At 43.9% G+C, this 21,646-nt stretch overlaps 1 protein-coding gene and 1 long non-coding RNA gene across 8 annotated transcripts in view; both read right to left on the bottom strand.

The window, feature by feature from the left end:
- LOC306963211 lies at positions 1-2,112 on the bottom strand. The gene is made up of 3 exons (XR_013792895.1): positions 1,971-2,112; positions 1,806-1,920; positions 1-852 (listed from the first exon to the last, which is right to left on the bottom strand). It is a non-coding gene; the product is annotated as an uncharacterized lncRNA (long non-coding RNA).
- Positions 2,113-5,935: 3,823 nt separating this feature from the next.
- Positions 5,936-21,646, bottom strand: part of LOC306963634 (teneurin-3) — a 360,281-nt gene continuing 344,570 nt past the window's right edge. For all 7 annotated transcript variants that reach the window (XM_079557215.1, XM_079557217.1, XM_079557216.1 and 4 more), the window contains 8 exons: positions 18,636-19,157; positions 17,188-17,543; positions 14,930-15,105; positions 13,645-13,880; positions 11,771-12,067; positions 8,470-10,081; positions 8,166-8,296; positions 5,936-7,717 (listed from right to left, as the gene is read on the bottom strand). In XM_079557215.1, the coding sequence (XP_079413341.1) occupies positions 6,965-7,717; positions 8,166-8,296; positions 8,470-10,081; positions 11,771-12,067; positions 13,645-13,880; positions 14,930-15,105; positions 17,188-17,543; positions 18,636-19,157 (4,083 nt within the window). In that variant the 3' untranslated portion in view covers positions 5,936-6,964. The remainder of the gene's footprint in view (positions 7,718-8,165; positions 8,297-8,469; positions 10,082-11,770; positions 12,068-13,644; positions 13,881-14,929; positions 15,106-17,187; positions 17,544-18,635; positions 19,158-21,646) is intronic.

Genomic DNA, 21,646 nt, shown 5'->3' with positions numbered 1-21,646 from the left:
TGCGAGAACGCTCTTCGAGAGAACTTTCCAACGCTCGCGCTCAACTTTCCACACACCGCATATGGGCTTACCTTTGTGTACAATTGGAGCCCGGTCGGAATTATCAAACACGTTTCTCTTTCTCCCCGCTCAGCCTCTGATGTGCTTATTGCGTGATGCTCGTGGAGCTTTGATGTTCTCTCTGTCGAGCCATCTCCCTTCACACTGGGCTTTGAAGTACATTGTGCCGGTGCGTTCGGCGTCCGCGGCGCGACTCAGATACTCCTACATGTCGTTTGGATGTTCCGCGCGCGTTCTTTCCACCATTCCGTTTGATGTGGCTTTAAATTAGCACGGCACTCGGGAGGGATTTCTCCGTCTAATCAGTGACGGGAGACTGCGGTTTGATGGCACCTCAGGAGTTTTGGTAATGATCAGTAATGAGGACATTGTCGTGCGCTTGATGGAGTTGTAATCGCTGCTTTTGCCGCGTTGTGGGATTGAAGGTAGACGCGCAAAAACGACCTATTTGAGCTGTTGACTATGCGCTAATGTTGTTGCCGCATCAAAAACATACCTGGAGGTGTGTTTTGCTTCATTTAAGCGCGTTTGAAATCCTGTTTACTCAGAGTTTTCCTCTGAGCGGCAGAATAGAAGCGGTTGTGATTTGGTTCAAGTGGAGAGTTCCTGATTCACAAGACAAACGTTACCATTAACGTGTGAAAGATCTCCGACAACATGAGCTGAGACCTTTATTCACACAGTAGAATCACAGCTGCATTAAGTAGGGCATGTGTCAGCCTTCCTTTAATGTTGGTGTAACAGTTTTTCTCGGTTGATAAGATAACAAATACCAAGACATTAACGGAGACGCTAATGCATGCTTTTATCACTAGTCGTATCGACCACTGTAATGCCCTGCTTTCTGGTCTTCCCATAAAGAGGATCTCAGGTTTACAACTTTTATAAAATTCAGCAGCTCGTGTCCTGACGAAGACCAGGAGGCGGGACCACATTACACCGGTTTTAGAATCGCTGCTTTGGCCCCGTGTGTTTCAGGATCGATTTTAAGAGTTCTTTTAATGTTTTTTTAAATGTCTTAATGGTCTTGGTCCTTCTTATCTTTCAGAACTGCTTTTACCTTTTGAACCTTCACGGCCCCCTCCTGGCCACCTTAACGCGGGGGAGGGGTTTGAGCCCCTGAATGATCCTAGGAGCTATGTTGTCGGGGGCTTCGTGTCCCTGGTAGGGTCTCCCATGACAAACAGGTCCTATAGGTGACGGGTCAGACAAAGAGCGGTTCAGAAGCCCCCTATGAGAGACCAACAGGCCCGGTTAATCGCAAGGCCGTCCTCCCGTGGACCCACCACCTGCAGGAGCCATAAGGGGCTGGTGCAATGTGATTTGGGCAATTCCAACAGCTGCACCCACGACCCGGCAACGAACAAGTGGAAGAAGATGGATGGATAGATGGAACCTTCACGGCCCCTTCGCTCCTCCGGCAGGGGTCCCTTAGTTATTCCTAAAGTCAACAAAAAGACTCATGGTGAGGCGTCTTTCCAATATTACGGCTCTCACCTCTGGAACGACCTTTTTAGCTTAGCTTTTAACTGACTAATCTATTTATTTAATCCTAATATATAAAATGTATATATATGGGAGGTTGTGCCAGGCGTATTGTTTTAAATGTTGTAATCTGTAAAGCACTTTGTGATACCTTTCGGTATGAAAAACGCTTTATAAATAAAGTTTGATTGATTTATTGATTAGCTGACTGAACTCATTTCTTAAAATGTTGACTTCTTTGTCAAAACCTAATGTATAACTTGCACACAGTTCCCAAACGTGTACTCTCTCTTTGTCAAAGCTCTGGGCACTGTCTCACTCTTTGAACACGTCATTCACAGCACACATGATGCAACAAGTGAACTCATCTATACACTGTATAGTGTACACTATACACTATACACTAAACTTTGTAGTCTATACACAATACACTACAAAGTTTGGGGTCAACCAGGCCAGTTCTATGGCTTCTCTAATCAGCACAATCGTTTTCAGCAGTGCTAGCAGAACGGCACAAGAGTTTCTCATCATCAATTACCCTCTAGCACAACTAGCTAACACAATGTACCATTAAGACACTAGAGCAATGGTTTCTAGAAATGCGCCTCTGCTCACCGGTATTAGGTATTCCATCAAAAATCACCCGTTTCCAGCTAGAATAGGCATTCACAACATTAACAACGTCTGAACAGTATTTCTGATTAATTTAATGTTATCCACATTGAAATTAAACTGTGCTTTTCTTTAAAAATTAAGGACATTTTAAGTGACCCCAAACTTTTGAACAGCAGTGTTTGTGCAACTGCCCAGACTGCAGGGCTATTATTATTTATGTCATTATCCAGCTCCATTGTATTATTTTATTATTTTATTATTATATTATATTTATTTTGAAGGGTTGACCTTTTGCACACACCACAAGCCCATAGCTACTGTGCGTAAAAGTATGCATGTATTTTTTAGTGATGTGACGTTCATGACCGAGTGGCTCTTTTGAAAGGCTCTTTAAGGTGAAGGGATCTCAATTGTGACAAGAGACTGATCTTTTCTTTTTTTTTTTTCAGATAATTTTACCCAGAACTCCCCCGAACTAACAGAAGAATCAGCTCCAACAATGGAGCAGGCGACACAAGTACATCCCATCACTCGTACTATTCTAGAGTTCTGCCTTTGAAAAGGAAGCAGATTGATCAGATTGAACTCTTGCCTTATAATCCTATTAATTGTAGCATTGTAAGAAATGAGTGGTCTCGAATAAAAAATTTAAGTTAAATATGGCTTTTGCAATTAGTTAATCGCAATTAATGGCATTGAAGCGTCATTTTTTTAGAGGTGTATTTCAGATGCTTTTTTGTGTTTTTCTACATTTGAACTGATTTTGGTGGAGTCAAACACTTCAGAGACAATAGCAGTCTGATTTATTTTGGAGAATCATCTTTTTTTAATAAATTTGTATTGGCTTAAAGGAATAGGCCACCGTTTTTACATACTGAGATATGTTCTTACCTTAGCTTAGACGAGTTCTTTAGTACCTGTCTGGTCTTTACACATGCCTTCTATCGCATAAACACAGCACAGATGGCGTAAGCATTTAGCCTCTCGTCTATCCGCTATAGCTCCAAACAAGGTCAAGATAGAAGCTACCAAGCTCTTCCACGTTTTCCTTATTTAAATATAGTTACGTGAAGTGTTACACTACAAAAATCTGTGGTGTGTTTACGTGATAGAAGGCATGTGTAAAGACCAGACAGGTCCTAAAGAACTCCTCTAAGCTCTGGTAAGAACATATCTCAGTATGTAAAAATGGTGGCCTGTTCTTTTAACTGTGTTAAAAGCTTTATCCCATGTTCGTGACGTGAGCAACCTCTTGCAGGAAAATGAAAATTGAAAAAGTGTCTGTGTTTAAAGCCGAGTGTGATTAATTTCAATTAATGTTTTGAATCGCACTTAACCAGGGGTGTCCAAAGTGCGGGCCGCGGGCCAAATGTGGCCCTCAGACCAATTTTTGGTGGCTCTCAGGCTTCTTGCTGAATCGGTTAACATTATCAGAGATGGTCCTTTTTATTTAATATGTAATCATTCTACACAATTCTAACCTAACAACTAGCATTTTATTGTAATACAGAGCTGGCATCAAGGTTTTAAGCATAAATAAAGGCATGAGGCACAATTTAAACCTCTGCTAGTGGAAGGTTTCGCGGAACTTACCACCGACCCATGGCCCTTTACCCCGTGTTCGCTTCAATATGTGGCCCTCCATGAAAAAAGTTTGGACACCCCTGCACTAAACCTTTTGGAATTAATTAATCGGAATTAATTAAAAAAAAAGGCCCGGCCCTATTAGAAATACTAGACTGTTTATAATACTGTCAAGGAGTTGTAACCTGGTTAAATAAAGGTCAAATAAAACAAAATGTCAGCTGTTCTTTCCCCTTTATTAATGAGCTGACTGTATAATCCACTCTAGGAGCATGGAAAGCATCGACCAGAGCTAAATGTTTTGCATTCTGATCCAAAATGCAAAATTACCTTCAAATACTCCAAACATTTCTGCTTCTAAAATTTGTACATTTACTTTTCAGGATGACTTTTTAATTCAGAAAAATGGATCAGTCGCAGAGACGCTACACCGGAGCTTACTGGCACTGGCCTTCATAACAAATGGCCTATGCTTGAAAGCGAACCATGAATCGAAATCAAAAATTGTACGGAAGTCACCGCTCAATAAACCCTGCCACGGTTGGAACAAATGAGTCATTGAGATGTAAAACAACAACAAAAAAAGTCAATGTCAAGTAAACTTTGTGAAGTTTACCCTCTGCACCACTAGGGAGCATCAGAGGGCTTTTCGGAGGCAGCTCCACATTTGGCTCGCAGCATTTGAAGACAAGGGGTTGAGACTTGTTTGAAGCTCTTTGTAAAGACATATCAAAACAAAAGGAGAGGTTGCGGAAGTTCAGTTGCAATTTAAATATGGAGAGGGGTGTGGGGGGGGGGGCGATAAGTCGGGCGTCTCATTACAGATCTGTGGTTAAAGTGCGGCTGTAGCCTGAGGCGGGGCACTTTGAACAGCACACATCCAGACGACTCGCCTCTGTTGTTCTCCGTAACACCAAAGCTTGTTTTAAAAGTAAGAAATCATATGAAGGAATCTGTGGGACGCTGCGGTCAAAAACAACAGCATAAAACAAGCTTTGAGCTGGAGAAGAAGTCTCCTCCCGTCCCGGTTTGAAATGCCGTTTGAAGTTGGAGCTTGAAACAGAAGGCACTTTGAAAAAACGAAGGGCTTGTTTTCAGAATTATGCATGGAATCATCAGAAACCATTGAGCCGCTTTGATGAGGGAGCCGTTATCATGGACGCGCGAAAAAGATCACAAACCTAAATGTAGTTTGGGGAAAAACACGCCAGGAAATGTCAACCGCGGTCTGATTAGCACGCAAAAAGCGAAGAGAATTGTCATATTTATTTATTTATTGTGTTTAGGCCCTGTTTTAGGTGAGTGATGAGTGTAAAATGACTTCAAATAGGATTTCAGAGCGCTCTGAGGCGCTCACATCAAAGCAACACGCCGTTTGTCTGCGCTGGCTTTGTAGCCGACGAGATGAGTTTCAATAATTTATGTCAGTCCTTGTGTTTGTGTTTGAAGACTTGAACGCGGAGTTGAGGGGAAAGGTCCGGATTAGTCTCATGTTCCTCCTTAAACGCTTGACAAAGGTGGAGTGTGTCGGATGGGCCTTTTAGTTTGTTTTTTTGGAGCAAGTTAACAGAGCGGTTATGGCGCGAACAGGACGTTTGCGAGTCAAATCTCAGTCCCAGTGCCGCCTGGAGAAAGGTGACGGGACGGGCAGCATCAAAGTGTCACAATGGGCCTCATTCATCAAATGTTCTTCAAAACTCTGTTCTTACGCAGCGTTCTGGCTCTAAAAGAGTTTGTTCGTGTTCTTTAAGAAGAACACATCCCAAGAACAGTCAGGGCAAAAATTCTGAAATTAAAATAATGTTCAAAATGGACCCACACATTCGACTTCCTTTCACACAAATGATTTAATTTACCAATACAATTATTTTACGGAATAAAACAGATCAGTTGATTTTATTATTATTATGATATTATGATAAATGATTTAAGTGTAGTAGAATTTAAAGGTTCAAGTACTTCTGGCCTCTGCTCTTGATCTGCTCATATAAGGACAGGGGCGTGTGTTTATTACAGAGTCAATGTGATGTAGATCCATGATAACGTTTGTGCTTTGGGGCATCTCTCTTTATGAAACTGAGAACTGACCAAATTTCATGAATGAGGCTCAATGTTATCAGCAAATTATAATGTGAGGTGTATAGTTCTAGAAAAATGCTACACGATGGCAATAAATCAAAAGCACACACTGTGAAAGAACCCCATAACAGTTTTAATCCATGAGTGCATTGAACATTCAAAGAAAAGATACCTATCAAGAACATGGAGGTGACCTATTTATAGACCCGCTGTAAGCTTGTTTATGTGAGATGGGTTCATGAAATATTTGTGTGGATGAAAGATTCATTGGACAGGAAGCCGGGTCAAAAGGCATTATGCCCAATAAACAGCAAATGTAGTGGAAATAATAGTTGACTGCATGTTATAGATACATCACCACATGTAAATACTTGTCACTACATGCACAGATCTGTAATTCTCACTTTGACAGAGCATTGTGAAGCATTAACCTGAAACTCAACTAGTCTGAATGTCTCCAAAAAGAAAAATCTAAACCATTCATACTTTATTGTTGTAGAAACAACATAAATTACTGCAGATACTGTATGACTAATACAGACAGAGTTAATTCCATAAAAATCAAACTAAATGAACACCAGAAAACTCTTGCATAATTTACAAAACATGGTGTCTCTGTGCTTCACACAGACACACATGTGCCCCGACAGAGCTCAGGACAAACTGTCCGTTCACCCGATGAATGCTGGGAATCCCAGGCAGAAAGCATAAGACGATGATGGTGCTGAGGCTACAGTCCCCTCTGCTCCCTGCGAGCCGTGACCTTCACAAGTGCAGAGACGCACAATGTAAACATTTGCTCTTGTTATATTTTATGTTGAGCCAGACTTTTTTCAGTGAAAACAGAGAATGGACAAAAACAGAAAACACCTAAATTACCTTGTAGTATCCCTCTGTGTGCGTCCAGAGTCCAAAGACTTGTGCTACAGAGGCTTTGACCTGTACTGCCGTGTTAAGGCCTGTAGTTTCACTCTGTAGGACCAGGTCACAATGCACAGCATTGCTTTAAACTCTCTGCATTTTTTTTTTTTACAAAACACATCAACATTGAGCGACAAGAAGCAACGTGATTGTTGCCGATTCTGAGTCCTGTTATGATTCTACCAAACAGTCTCTTTGGCAGAAAGTGCACCTCGTATTGTTACCTTTTGCCAATTTCACTTTGGCGAAGAAAGTGGATGTTGTTGGCACTGTCTGCCAGTTCTGGATACTGTTCAATAGACAGCACATAATAACCATCATAGCCCAGCACCTTTCCCCCACTCAGGAGCTGCCTCTTCTCTCCCTCTGTCCATGGCCTCACACCCTCCTCCCCATCCCGGACCCTCTGCTGTTCTCTGGCCCAGGCCCCTGCCAGAGCGCGCTGCCGGGCCAGCTCCAACACACGCGCCTTCTCCTCATCCACTGTAGAGCCATAGCGGATGTGCACAGCTAACGCGCCAGCTCGGATCTCCACGTCTGCAAAGCGCCGTGTCCGACTGTCCATGACTGTGGTGGACTGGGACACAGTGACATTAATGCCATTGTCCAGTGTCTTGTGTCCACTGGTGAGGTGCAGCGCGGCCAGGTCCGAGTCTGGAAGGCCCGGCTTTACAAAGTAGTGCGTGTCTCTGCCCTCTATGGTGAAGTGCAGGTGCTCCAGATAAAAGGCGTTGTTGAGGATAGTGGCCACCTTTACACAGTCCTCACTGGCCACATTGAGAGAGTGAGTGTGAACGCTGCCTTTGTAGATGGCAAACATCACTGCTCTTCCAATAGGAGACAGTGCAGCTGAAAACCAAAGCCAGGACTTTTCACCTCTGCGCCCTCGACTCAGATGGACCTCTGGCAGCCGCTCGAATGACAAGAGCGAGTGTGCTTGTCTGGTTACTTCCTGCTGCACCCCAGAGATGGGCTGTAGGAAAAGTGCAATGAAACGTTAACATCTGAACATGGCAGAGCCTGACTCTCCAGGCCACTTAGAAGCAGCCTCTGCTCTGCTTCACAGACTCTCTCCTCCCAAAGATAATCATGTTTTCCAGCAAAAGTACAGAAATCCCTCTGACATTTTTAGCAACACTTTGTGTTAATGTTTCTGTCTAAAAAGCCCCAACATTTAGAGCTTTAAAGGCTTACTTCTAACAGCGACTTGAACATCATAATACAATATTATCTGCAGAGGCCGTTGAACTGTTTGCTTTAATAGCAAGGCAGAGAAACGTTATGAAACAATCTGGCCCAATTAGATAGTATTCTATCAAAGGCATAGCATTCCAATTAAAACAGCAGCTTCGAAGAACTGAAAACTTTTCTCTACAAAAACAGCATTTTCAAATTATGCGCTAAATAAATCAAATACAAACCGGCAGGTCGTCCCAAAGCTGGCTCTTGATCAGTTCATAAGAAGCCATGCCAATGTCAAACTTTGGCACAGGAAACCCGGGAATTGTGTTGTGAAGATGAAAGCCAAATGTGACCAGCCAGCTATTGATATCTATAAGAAACGAATCAAGAACAAAGACACCATTCACATACAGTGTACAACATCTCGGTCTTAAATAAATGACTAATAATGCTGATGGCAGATTCTGTCAATTTGAGCTATTTCACAGACACACATTTATTGGTTCTCATGCTTATGGCATACCACAGTGCAATACATCTTACCTGCCACATATTCTCTGACTTCATGGACTTTGCTGATGGGGTTATTATTCCTGAACATGTACAGGTTGAAGGGGGCGGGCTCTTTGCCAACTCTCTTCCATGTGGAGATGTCTGGGGCCGTCCACCTGCCAGACAAGATATCATAATCCTTCTCCCCGAAGTGCAGCAGTTTGGTCAGCGGATCGTACAGGCCTCCGTGAAAGCCCAACACCAGCTGGAAGTCTGGATTGGAGTCAAAGTAGATCTCTCCGTACGCCGTGTACTGGAGCTGCTTCACTAGCAGGCCGTTACTGGTGAACACGGCCAGAGGAGTGCCCGTGTTGTCACAGGCGATGTAGAACTCCTCGCCGCTGCTGATCTCCATGGCAAACAGATGGCCCTGGAGGTCGTAGTAGAAGGAGGTAATCTCTGAGCTGGAGTGGTTGTAGACGTGCGTGATCCGCGCCGGGTAGCTCAGGTCCGCGTAGAAGTATTGAAGGTGTTGACCGAGGCTAGTTTTGGTGGAGACTCTGCGCCCCAGTCCGTCGTAGCGATACTGTATGGTCCATCCGTTGCTCTTGCTGTAAACACGCACCAGTAACCCTTTGGAGTTGTACTCAAAGATCTCTGCTCCCCTCTGCCGCAGATACCCGTCCTCATCCATGCGGTACTGGATGTCCCCCAGGCGGGTAATGCGGTCGCGCAAGTCATATCTTAGAGGGAGCAGTCTGGCGCTTGTCCCGGTGTTGAGAAGGTGCAAGTTTCCGTTGAGGTCGTACGTGTAACGCCACATGACTTTGTCGTTCAAGTACACGGTCATGAGCTGGCCGTCGACGTCGTACTCGTAGCTGTATTTGGTCGTGTTGGCGAAGGGTCCGATCTTGAGCTCCCGTTTGGTCAGCCTCCCCACGTCGTCGTATTGAAAGGTGATCCAGTACATGAGCGAGCGGAATATCTCGTACTGGATCTCTTTGATCCTCCCGTGTGCGTCAAAGTGCTTGGTGTAGGTCATGACCGCAGTGGAGATGATCTGATTGATGTCATAGTAAATCACGCCGAACTTCCCGAACTGCTCGATCTTTCCCGAGATGTCGTCGAACTGATAGAGGTCGATGGGCAACGGCGTTTCGTTGATGACCCCTTGCACGCTGGTCACGCGCAGGTTGCTATCGTAGGTGTAGTCGAAGCGCGCGTTGACCATCCCGTCTTCGCTGAACCTGAAGATCTGCCGGTCGATCAGCGGGCCTATTTGGCGGTAACGAATGGAACAGATGAAACCTTCATTTTGGAGGTTGACGGTTTTGAGCACGCCCGCCGTCTCGTCGTAGGTGAAGCTAACCCTCGTGCTGTCGTACAAGACTTCCGACAGTTTGTTCTGCCGCCGATAGTTGTACAGAACTCTCCGGCCCGTGCCAAAGTGGGCCACTCGGAGGAGGAGGCCGTCTTCGCTGTAGTCCACAGCCACCGAGGCGTTGCTCTCCGGGGGGTGGTAGAGGTTTCGGTAGTATCCCACTGAGCGGATGGTCTGCATGGTGTAACGTGCGACACTGGGCATGGTCACGGCGGAGAGACGGTCCAGTGCGTCGAAATCAAATATGTACTGGCGCTGGCTGTGAAGCAGCAGGACCATGGACTGTAGGGGAAAAGCAAAGTGGCAAGTGTTTGTTGGGGTTGCATAATAGTTAATACATAATATATACGTGTACAGCCTGGCGCGGTGAATAGGAATTTCCTGTCAGAGAAAGGGAGAAGCAGGCGGTATGAAAAATGCAGCAGCTACATCACTCTGGTGAGACAGATAGTTGCTTTGCCTCAGGTCTCAAAGCAGATGCTAATGGACAGATAAACAAAATGATAAGAGCATTATTATAATTTAATATGTTCGCACTGCACTGTTGTTGCGCAAAAGTTTGAGGGAGATTTGAAGATGTAAAGTTGGAATTGATCTGGCAGTTTGTGACAAGTGCGTACATCTTTTATACCACCCCATACAACTCTTTGTGAGCCAGGGCAGCTTGAGTTGGTTATTTTTAGCTGTTATGACGGGAGGTCAAATGATTGGAGTTGGAAATCGAAGTGGGAAATATGGTTGTGTGAAATGTGTAACATGGACGCTAATGTAAACTGTCATGTTTAATATTTATGAATTTTGTGCTCTTTTGTGGTTCAGTTGCATTTAGAACACATCCAGCATCATTAACATTTGAGAGAAGACTGACATATGAGCAGCTAAACTTTTAGAATAAGTTTGCAGAGGTCAAAGACAGATAAGATTCCATGGACACATCATAAACCATTATATTCCTCACTCAGCCGTGGTGCTAAGTCTGGCTTTCTCACGTGTTTGTATAGAAGCGGATCCCTCTTCTAAATTCTGCGCGCCTACTGGGACGCCTTTAATTAATTTACATAGTGTGGCGTCTGGAGTGGTGTCAGCCTCGCTAAGGTTCCCCGCCCTTCCTGTCGGAGTGTCAGGGCCAGTCATGCGTGGTTGCTCTGAGCTTCCCCGCGCTCCCCGAGCTCCCTGTGTTCCTTATGTCAGAGTGTTGACATGGCCTCTACAGGTCACGCAATCAAAGGCACAGGCCGGGAGTGGCAGCGCAATCTCTGCGTGGCGCTACAGCCCGCGCTGCACCGGGGGAACATAGCCGGGGGGGGGGGGTGGCGAGTATGCACAGAGGAAACATAGCTATAGCAGTACGACACGCTCAGGTAAGAACATATGGAGGTAAGTCTGGATAAATTGTTGTCATTTACATTTGAGACACTGAGACACAGGGATATTTCTTTTTGCAGATAACATTGTTTTATCTAAGTAGCTGCTGCCTTTACAGTTGGCTAATTGCTTTGAAACAGCGACTTGTGATCATCTTACAGTTGTAACTTGACTAGCCCTCATAGAGTTTATACACAATGCCAGGGGCGAACCTCAAAACAATGTGCCTGCAAAGCTATCAATGGTAATTAAACTAAATCACAAAGTGCAACCGTAACATTTCAATATTTAGTTTTGCGATTAAATATTACCGCTCAGAGTCCTCTCGCTTGTATGGCTTGTCCCTGTTGAGCTTGTCTCAAAAATTTAATACAGCGATTTGACGGGGACACTTACCACAGCTGTTGATGTAGAAAGAGTCTTATAATTTTATAACCCACGTCTGTAAACCCCGATCATAAAATGTTTATGTGCTCTGAGCTCACAGTGACAGAGTTACTGCTGTCTGCTGGAAATCTCTGCGTAATAGTCCCTTTCACGCATGTTTTTACATATCATTTGGACCAATACATACATAGAGGAATAATGCACTGAAAAGAGTCCCACCTGCTCGAGGTAGGTGTAACTCCAGATCTTCCCGTCGGCGAACACCCGGGACACCAGGCGCCCCAGGGTGTCGTACTCCAGCCGCTCGGTGGTGGGGCCCCTCTGCAGGGCGCTGATCTGCCCGGTGCTGGTGCGGCTCACGTTCACCGGCAGGAGCTTGCTGCTGGGCACCCACAGCACCGGATGCCCCGCTGTGTCGTAGATGATCTTTAACAGGAACTTCCGGTGGTCATCGTAGATCTTCTCCGTCCTCAAGGTGCGGTCGTAATCCACTGACAGGATGTTGCGCCCGTTCACCTGGTAGTAAAGAGACGATACGTACAATTTAACTGCACAATACCCTCCTTGTTCAGTGTGGTGTTTTCTAAGTGTAAGATAATAATCAAGATGGGTTTGAAAATCACACCAAATAACAGCAAAAAGCGCAAACTATTATCAAGCATCAACACTGTACTTTAGTTTATCAATGCATCGACAGGAGGAGCGCTTTGTTGAACCCACAACCTCTGGATTACAAGTTCACTTCCCCGACCAAGCTTTGTACAATCTGAGCCTTCACATGTGTACGAGTGAGATTCAAATTCACAACGTTAACATTTCTGCTCACTCAGATTACACTATTGAGTGCTCTACCGCCATATCAAACCAGGCGGCGCTACTATTTTCCTCCATAGGCCCCTTGTAAAAAGCCTGTTTTAGGGGGCGCTACTGAGACGTCTTTCAATATTGTTTCTGGTGGACCCCCCTATGAAAATAGAGCTCGTCGTCTACTAGCTTTTGATCATTGTTACTTGTGCATCTGTGAATGTTTTCCATGAGAAAGCTTGCATCCAATTTTAAAGAGTCCTTCAGAAAGCTCTAAATATAATTAAAAAAAAAAGATGACTGCAGTATTCAAAGATAGTTATTTCATTTTACTATCGTGGTCCGCTTTTGCCACTTTCACAGTCTCTCTACTGTTGTCAGGCAGATTAACACTTAGTCTGTAAGTCTAAATGTTTTACAAATTTTACAAAATGTGCAAAATTGACCACCTGTTCTTGCAATTTGATGTAAAGTAAGTAATAATATATGTATAATGTATACATATATTTTTTTTAAAGTCCCTCTCTCCCGGATCTCAGCAACTAATCAGAGTCGAGCATCCTCCAGCGTTGACCAATGAGACGAGCTTATCCCATGAACCAGCCTGTCAGGTCCAATCAGGAGGGAGGGGGAGGAGCTTGATCGTCTACTTTTGAAAACTCTGTTCCTGCTCTCCTCATTTTGCAAACTAAGAAGGGCTTTCTGGTAAAAGAGAGGAGGAATTTGATTGTTTACTTTCAAATTTCACTCTCTCCTTACTTTGCAAACTTACAGACTATCACTTTAAACCGAAACATGCACTGGTGATAGTTCAGGCACGTTAGAATTGCAAATGATAGAAAGATAAATTCCTGAGAGTGTATTTAAACGCAAAACTAGATGCAAAAAACACTCTTTTTGATGTAACCCCTGCTGTGTCTGAGTGATAAACTTATTTTCTCAGAACGTGGCACATTTCTCTCTCGATAGCGATGCCTTGATTGATAAATTTGTAGCAGTTAAGTACTCGTTTAAGCCCTCCATGACATAACATAAAGAAATGTAGGATTGCATGACGTGCCCTGTGCCCACAAAGTGTCAACTTGACACAGAGAAGCTGGAATATGAACTTTTTTACAACTTTGAGGTAAAAAATATTTACAGATAAACTTGTCAGGGCTAACTGGCTGCGATGTATGTTTTCTCACTTCCTGGCTCCCTGTGGTAACGCTCGTCAGCGTGCCACTAACCATAGGCAACAGTAAATCTCCACTCATGTGCCTCTGGAGTAAAAAAAAAAAAAAACATACCCTTAGCTTGCGTCCAAACACTATAACTTTCCCTCTGGCTTGTTCTTTGCGGAAGCGCCACTCCACCAAGTTCTGCCCGCTCTCCCCTGGCAGACTCATGTTGCGCCTGGCGACGGTGGGGTTGGCAGCGCCGGCCAGGATGTGCGGCTCTGTCTGGTAGTGGGTATCCATCCCGTTGGCGTAGGTAATCCGCAGTGAGTTGTCGAAGCCAACTTGGTAGCTACTTCTGCACTGGTCTGTCGAGAAATACATAAGACAGAAATGGATGATTAGAACTTTAAATACCGTGCTGCAACCACACTGAAGTTTTTAGGTATAATGTGTCAGTAATCCAAGTGTGGAGTGGGTATTTCTGTGGCTAGCCAGACAGAAAGAGTAATGGGACATGCAGTGTTAGCATTAGGCATTTTAAGCAGTAAAGTTTGTGAATGTGAAAATGTAAAAAGTGTTTTAAACCGCAGCAGAAGATGAACTTGTCATCAGCGCCGTGTGTTATAGCTGAGAGGCACTTTCCCAGGGCTTTTCCTAAAATGAACATCCTTATTGTTCCTCCTGGTTTTTTATACGGCTGTAGGAGAAGCATTTTATGTTCAGATTAAATATGTATGACGGTTAATGAGAAGTCGATAATTTAGTGTCTTCAGCTGGCAACACTGCATTAGTGAAATAAAAAGGAATAAGTGAGCTCCGTAGTCATTTGTTCTGGATACTGTTGTTATAGTGTTCAGTTTAGTTTGTGGTGATTGGAGAGGCACCAAGTGTGACTGAAGAGTGAATGAATTAGAAAAGAAATCTGCTAAACTTTGCTGCTAAAAACGCCAATGACATGATTAATTGTTGGTTTCTCCACAATTACAGAACTTGGCCTTTTCACAGCAAACACAAACTGTTTTCTTTAATGCTACCTCTAAACACAAATGAAAACAGTTCTTCACTAGACTTTTAATTCATCTGCTGCTAATATGGGAATATTGAATCGACAAATCTGTGGGATTGTTGTATTTCCGTGTCAGTTCATTAGAATGAGATTCTGTCAAAACAAATCTTGTGTCTAATACTTTTGAGGAGAGGAACGTCTCCTCCGCCTGTGCGGAACCCGTTTAGTTCCAAGGTGGATGTGTGCGGCTGACACTTCAAACCCACGTGTGGAGAGAGTAATCATTTACTCTGTCACCTGTCAGCCTGTGCGCGCCGTAATGATACACGACTTCAGCTTACTCAACAGTGGCCCGCCGACCCCTGGAACAATGACAAATACGGGCGCGCAGACACAGCGCGGCCTTACCTTGTGCCAGCGTGTAGTAGACCCTGATGGTGGAGGTGTTGGTGGTCAGGCTGATCTCCTCATCGCTCATGGAGCTCTCCACGTCCACAGTCAGGGCGCTGTGCAGGTCTGCGTACAGGTTATTCACCATCCCGGTGGGGAACGTCACGTTCATGAGCCGCCCTTCAGTGTCGTAGCTGCGCCACAAACAGGCAAAAATATTTAGAATCGATCTGGATGTGAAACAAGGCTCCTCTCGTTATTGCCGTCTCTTCTTTTTGTATTGTTTTTCAGATTGCAAACTCCACTGTTACCGGCTCGAGGCTCGTAACACAAACGTACCGTAACACGGTGATAACTGAACGATGTAGACTCTTTGTTCTTTTTCTTTTTACTGCAGTAAATGATAGTACTTTCATCAAACTCCACCAACGGCCTGATGTCAGAGCGTTGATATGTACGAGAGCCCTCTGCGCCTTAGTGCGTCCAATTATTAGCTCTTTTATCCACTCCGAGCCCCACCGTCAACATTATTGTAATTAAAATGTCACTTTACCATTCAGCTTTTTTCCTGCTGTTTTCAAAGCCCGAGGGCTGTCTTCTATCTGCCCCCAAAAAGAAAAAGTCCAAATATTTGATGTGGGTAAGTGACACGTCTCGTCATCTTTGGGGGTTTGCATAAAAGCCAGACTGGTAATGAATTGAATTATTGCCTGATTGATGTGTCAGTCTAATTTCCATCGAACGCGTTGCTTTTAGTTGTAGCGAGTGCGCGGGTCTGTGGGTAATGTGACATGACAGCAGATCACACGGAGAGGAGCTGAGGCCAGGGCATTGGAATTCAAAATGACACGCTCCTCTGTGCTTCAGGTGGCATATTTTATCAGGAAAAATGTCCCATGTCACTAAGTCTGACTTGTTTGACCACTTTTGCTACTGTCTCATCTCCTGTGGCTCCGCCTGACATAAACTGAGGCAGGCTGGACTTGTAATAACTAATAGCAGAGCTGCCAGTAAAGGGTGCTCTCTGCTCGAAACAAGCTTCATAAAAGAAGAGTCCTTGCACATATTGTGTCTTTTCCACATATAAAGAGTATTTTAAGTTATAAAATGTGAATTACCATAAAGTGTCCAAGTTTTTAAGTCAGAATTAGGAGTGATGGGTCCATTTTAAAGAAGACATGTAAAATCAACTTTTTTAGAGCTTTTCATCATGATACAAAGTTGTTCTCTCATGAAAAACAAACCCGGAGCTGTGTTTCGACCCACTTGCGCTCCTGCTCCCAAGAAGCTCCTCCTGAAGTTCGATGTATCGTCACCTTTCCATCTCTTGCTAAGTTTATTCCTATCCCTGCGGAGTAAAAACACTCACCAAGCCTCACTACAGCCACACGGGCCAAGTTGTGCATTTTTTTCCCCCCTTTTTCCTCATTATTGAAATAGATCCGCTGTGAAGGGAGCAAGAGTACGGGTGGGAGGGGCTTAGAGTTTGTTTGCTTGAATAACCAGGAAGTGAAACAACTTAATATTTTGTTTCAGCTGTTTTAGGACAATATCTCATTTTCTAACCAACAAAGTGCCCATGAACAACAAGCAAACTACGGAGAGTTTTGCTTGTTGTTCTAGACATGCTGTATTTAGTGTCGTAAACTAGAGATTTCAGGCTTTTAAAGCAGAACTAAGTAACTGATGCCCCTAGAGGCCATAAGCAGCACTGCAGGTGTCATAGCATGTGCAATATTTTTTACTCATTAATTGTCCGTGAGAGTAAATACTACGCTGACAGAAAAGACAAAGGGAGAGAGGGATATTGTTCATCCAATTACACAATGGAGATAATTTTTTTCCACTCAGACTTGCTGTAAATACTGTTTAAGTGGCGCTAGCCCGCAGTTAGCTTTGCTCGTTAGCCTGCTAGCTTCTTCTTTGTGATTCTATTAGTGTGTATTGCGCCTGCAGGAAAGCTGTAATTGTTGTTTTCTGACCAGGGACACCAGGGGAGATGAAAGACCCCCCCGTTCATCCCATTAACACTTGTATTACCCCCAGAGGGACTACGGAAAGGATTTATTAAGGTAACAAGTTACTATGTACTGCTTTAAATGAGCTCTCCCTAATCCTCCTAATATAAAAATGGTAAATTCACAGAAGTGGAGGCCCCTTTTCTTTTCAAAAGTGTGAACATACTTTTGAAACAGACTTTTTAACCTTTTGTTTCCTCTGCTCCGGGGGATGGAGCACCATAACACAGACTAAGCTCAAAGCGCAGTGGCACTCACTCAAAGAACGTGGTCCAGCCGATCTCGGACGTCTTAGTTGCCAGCAGCCCGTTGTTGCCGTGGTAGGTGAGCAGCACCAGCTCCTGCCCCTGCGCCGTCAGAGTCTTCAGCCCGCCGTTGGTTCCCATGGACAGCCAGATGACCTGGTTGTCGGGGGCGACGATCCGGACGGGCATCCTGTTGGCGTCGCGGCGGATCCTCAGGGTGTTGCCGCTGCTGTCGGTGACCGCTGTGATGTCGTTCTCCGTGCTGTAGCCGAAGGTGAACTTGAGGTCTCCGGTGAGCAGGTTGGCCGTGTGCTGGTGCGTGCCGTTACTGTCGAACACGTACAGCTCCTGAGCGTCGGGGGAGGCCACCTGTTTACAAGGAGCGGATACATTTGACTGCATTACAAAATAATACTCACAATCTTTCTTTGTGTTCTTGGTGTCATTAATACAATATCCTCATTACAAAGCATCTTGTGATAATATACAGTCAGGAACCCGGTTAGCTCCAGTTCTAAACTAGTAGAATGTTTTAGTTGGTACCAGCAGGCTTGACATTTACATGGGAAACCAGATTTAGACAAAAGTACCGCTCACTCTGCCACTGACAAACATTCATTATGTTTCCCTTACAGAGGATAAATGTTCTAATACTGAATGTTTGACTCTTGATATTTCATATTTTTATGTCTGTTTTTTAAAAATATATTTAACACTGACAAGTAAACATACTCGTTGTATATAGTAGTGATATAATGCATTGTCCAATTATGGCACAGATAAGACATAAACATATTCACTACTGTTTTACTGATCACGATGTGCTGATTCATTCATGATAAAAACTACCATCCCGATGTCCATCATAGTTAGTAGATACTAGATTTATTCCCATAGGTGCTGCCCCACTCTATGCACAGACACTCATAGAAATACTTAGTTTGAGCCAGCAGTGTCACCAAGCTGCGACTTCCTTTGGCCTGGCCACATGTACACACATTTTGCCTGGACAAATATTATGTCCATTCATTTACATAAAATCCCTGCCCACAAATAGCCGTTGGCTAAACGTCCAGTCCACATGGCGCCACTACAAACACTCAATATAAGATCTCTTATAAATAGAAGCAATTTCACAATTAAATGTAATTAGTCCTAATTCTGCCAAACTGTTGCTCGCAGCTGCTGCGGCGCGGCCCTCACTATGACCAATGGTCGCTGTGTCATCACTGGAGATTCAATTAGAGAAGAAGAGAGATTTATTCATTGCCATTGTCAGGTAGAACAATGACATTCTGTTTCAAATTGTGCTGTTCTTCATCTTCATATTTCTACTGCAAGATAAAGAAAAGACCCAAAACCAAACATGCACGGTTCTATTTCTCAACAGAAAGGTAATCAGGGAGGGTATCTGGCTCTATACAGCATATGGACGAGTATTGACAGCTGCGATCGTCTGACCTCGTACGCTCCGCCGCTGAAGGTGGGCCCGTTCCTGGATATGGCTCGGATCCGGATGTTGCCCAGGTCGGCCACGTACAGCGTCCCGTCCGGAGCGGCCACCAGCGAGGACGGCGCGTTGAGCCGGGCGTCTTTGGCGTAGCCGTCTCCCGTCTGGTAGCAGTCGCAGTTGGCGTCGTTCTTACAGTCGCACTCGGAGGGAGCGCCCGCCAAGTGGGTGATCTCCCCGTCCACGGACACCATGCGGACGCGGCTCATCTTCCGCTCGTCGGTCTCCGCGATGTAGATGGCCCCGTGGAACGAGATGGCGATGGACACGGCGGACTCCAGCGGGGTGAGCAGCGCCCTCTGACCTCCCGCCACGCCCCTGTCCAAGGCGGCGAGCGGGCAGTGCGTGGGGCGGCCCGCGGCGATGCTCACCTGCCCCGTGTCGGTGATGCGCAGGACGATGTTGTTGTCCAGCACGTACAGGGAGTTATCCATAGGGCTGATGGCCAGGTCTGTGGGCCACTCCAAGATCACCTGACACAAGGGAACCAATGAGAAACGGGTTAAGGCGTGATACAGGCAAGTGTTATTCATTATACATACATTTTCTGTCATTTTACGTTTTCATATAATAATGAGACATTTTATGCATAAAAGTCAGGGCTGGGACAAAATATCTGATTGGATTGAAGGGTCGATTCTTAATCAAGTATCGCAATACTTTCAATACTTATCATAGACTCCTTTAACAGTTACACAGAACTTTGTTCCATTTGTGTTAATGTACGTTTCGATCTTAACACTTCAATAAATGTCAAATGGCCTTTGAATTTATAAACTTTGGACACACAACTGTTTTCTTTTTACACATTTTAAAGGGGCTAGATGCAAGTTTGCCATTTTATACTCACTACTGCCATCTCAGGTCATGAGATGTGTAACTGCACCTTCTATACTAGGCTCATGCATGACCGTTTTTAGTGACAGTGCAGGATTTTAGAGGCAGTTGTGGTGAACAGGTCTGGGCTCATTCATGTAGGGGGAGGAAAATACATAATTTTAACATTTTTTTTTAACTCTGTATAGTCCATTTAAGGTAAATATTTCACTTTATTTAATGACTTAATGACTGTATCGCAATAGATCAGATCATGACAAAAAGGAATTGTCCCAGCCCAAATAAAAAAGGCAAAAATTACTGATATTTTCAAAATTGACAAAACGGATAAAGACCAATTCTTGGAATCTGAGTTACAAATATTTTTTCAGAGGTGATTAAGGATCTTGTTAAGTTTTTGAATAAGCAATTTAAGGCGAAAAACATCAGTAAAAATTCAAATGTTGTCTTGTTTTTTGTGGGTCAAAGGTCAATAAATCAGGCAGAAATTCGATGTTAAAAAATCCCTCTGAAAAAAACAATACAAAATATTGTTAACCTCTTAACCCCCACCTGAACCATTTCTCCAGTTTGGCATTACCCAAATCTAAATAAACCAGCAACAATAACACAACAAAAAAGTGACAAAAAGATGAAAACGAACCCTACAAAAGGCAGACAAAAAAAACAGGCAAAAACGTGAGAGGTTAAGTATAAGACTGGAACGTTTGGGGTGTGAAAGAACAACTAAAGTAGGGATGTTGCTGCAAGGGTGTAAAGAAAACCGACCGTCTTTAGCCGCGACTGTCTCCCAGACAGGAAATGACCATATTTGGATTATTACGGCGTCATCTCAGTCGCCTTTTGTGTGGATACTAATGAAAACGCGTGTCAAACCGGCCAGTGCAAAATCTCCAGCTCACTTAGTGGACAAAACGTCATATAATAAACATCGTAAAGGGTGAGTTTGGTCTTTTATTATTTTTTATTTTTTATTAAGGGAAAAAAATAATAATAATTAAACATTGCACCCACATAAAATCTGTTTCTACCTGCAGCGTCTCTGAAGTGTAGCCTCACTTTTTGGTGTTCTTAACTGGTCTTGTGACTGCTCAAACATGAAACATCACTGAGAAACTAATTGCTGGTTGAGTTTTAAAAAGCCCCATTAGACTAAGTAAAAAAAAAAAAAAAAAGTCTGTCCACCCAAACTTTTCCACATATTTAATTAAAAGTTTCCAAACCTTTTCCACATCTAATTAGTCAGGGCTGAAACAATTTTCTAAATTTCCCACATCCTTGACATAATGTAATTTATTGGCCGCTAAAATATGTAAATATGTGCTCGCTTGATTGACATTTACCCGTGTTTTTGCTAAATCTGCACATAATGGGGATTCAAACTTCTCTAAACTGCGTAATATAGTTTCAAATGCATAGTCGCTTTAAGTCGTACGATGAATAAAAAAAGTCTAATTTTTTTTGGCACGATCATTATTTACCGTTGGCAAACCTTTTAATTACACTTTCCCATTGTCGCAGTCGTGAGCCAAGTGCATATATATATACAAGCAGAAGTTTACTCTATGCTCAGTTTTCTGCGGGCTGATGAATATTTCCTTTAAGGCGGATGATTGAACTGCACTAAGCGCTCGGCGCCCCAGGACCAGGCCGTCTCGCCAAGAGCGCGTCTTCTCTGGCTCCCGACGAATCGCTCCCGTAATTAGCACAAAACGACGCACTTAATCCTTTGTGCCCGACGCCTTTCATCTCTCGGCGTTTTCAGCCCGAACTAACAGACTTGTCATCGAAACGCTCCTATACTGTCATGGTTTACAGTTTACAGAGGCTCACGGTGGAGTTACTGTGGAGTACTACAACTGACAATTGTAGTAGTGCACTCTTATACTACTACTACTACTATTTATCCATAGCACTTTGATCCGTATTGAAGGAAGCCACAGTATATTGCAAAGTCATAGAGGTCCATAGAGTGATCTTTGTTTTGCTAGCACATTATCGTCGTGAAGTTTAGTCTTGTTTTGGTCCTGATTTTGTTGAATCTCTTCACCCCCGGCCTTCACCCAAAACTAAAAGCTTCAAATAGGGATAAAAATAAGACGTAATTGAGGATGAAAACACAGCG

The sequence above is a fragment of the Gobius niger genome (genome assembly GCF_951799975.1).
Source record: "Gobius niger genome assembly, chromosome: 5".
NCBI classification, from domain to species: Eukaryota; Metazoa; Chordata; class Actinopteri; order Gobiiformes; family Gobiidae; genus Gobius; species Gobius niger.
This window is presented reverse-complemented; position numbering and strand designations above follow the sequence as displayed.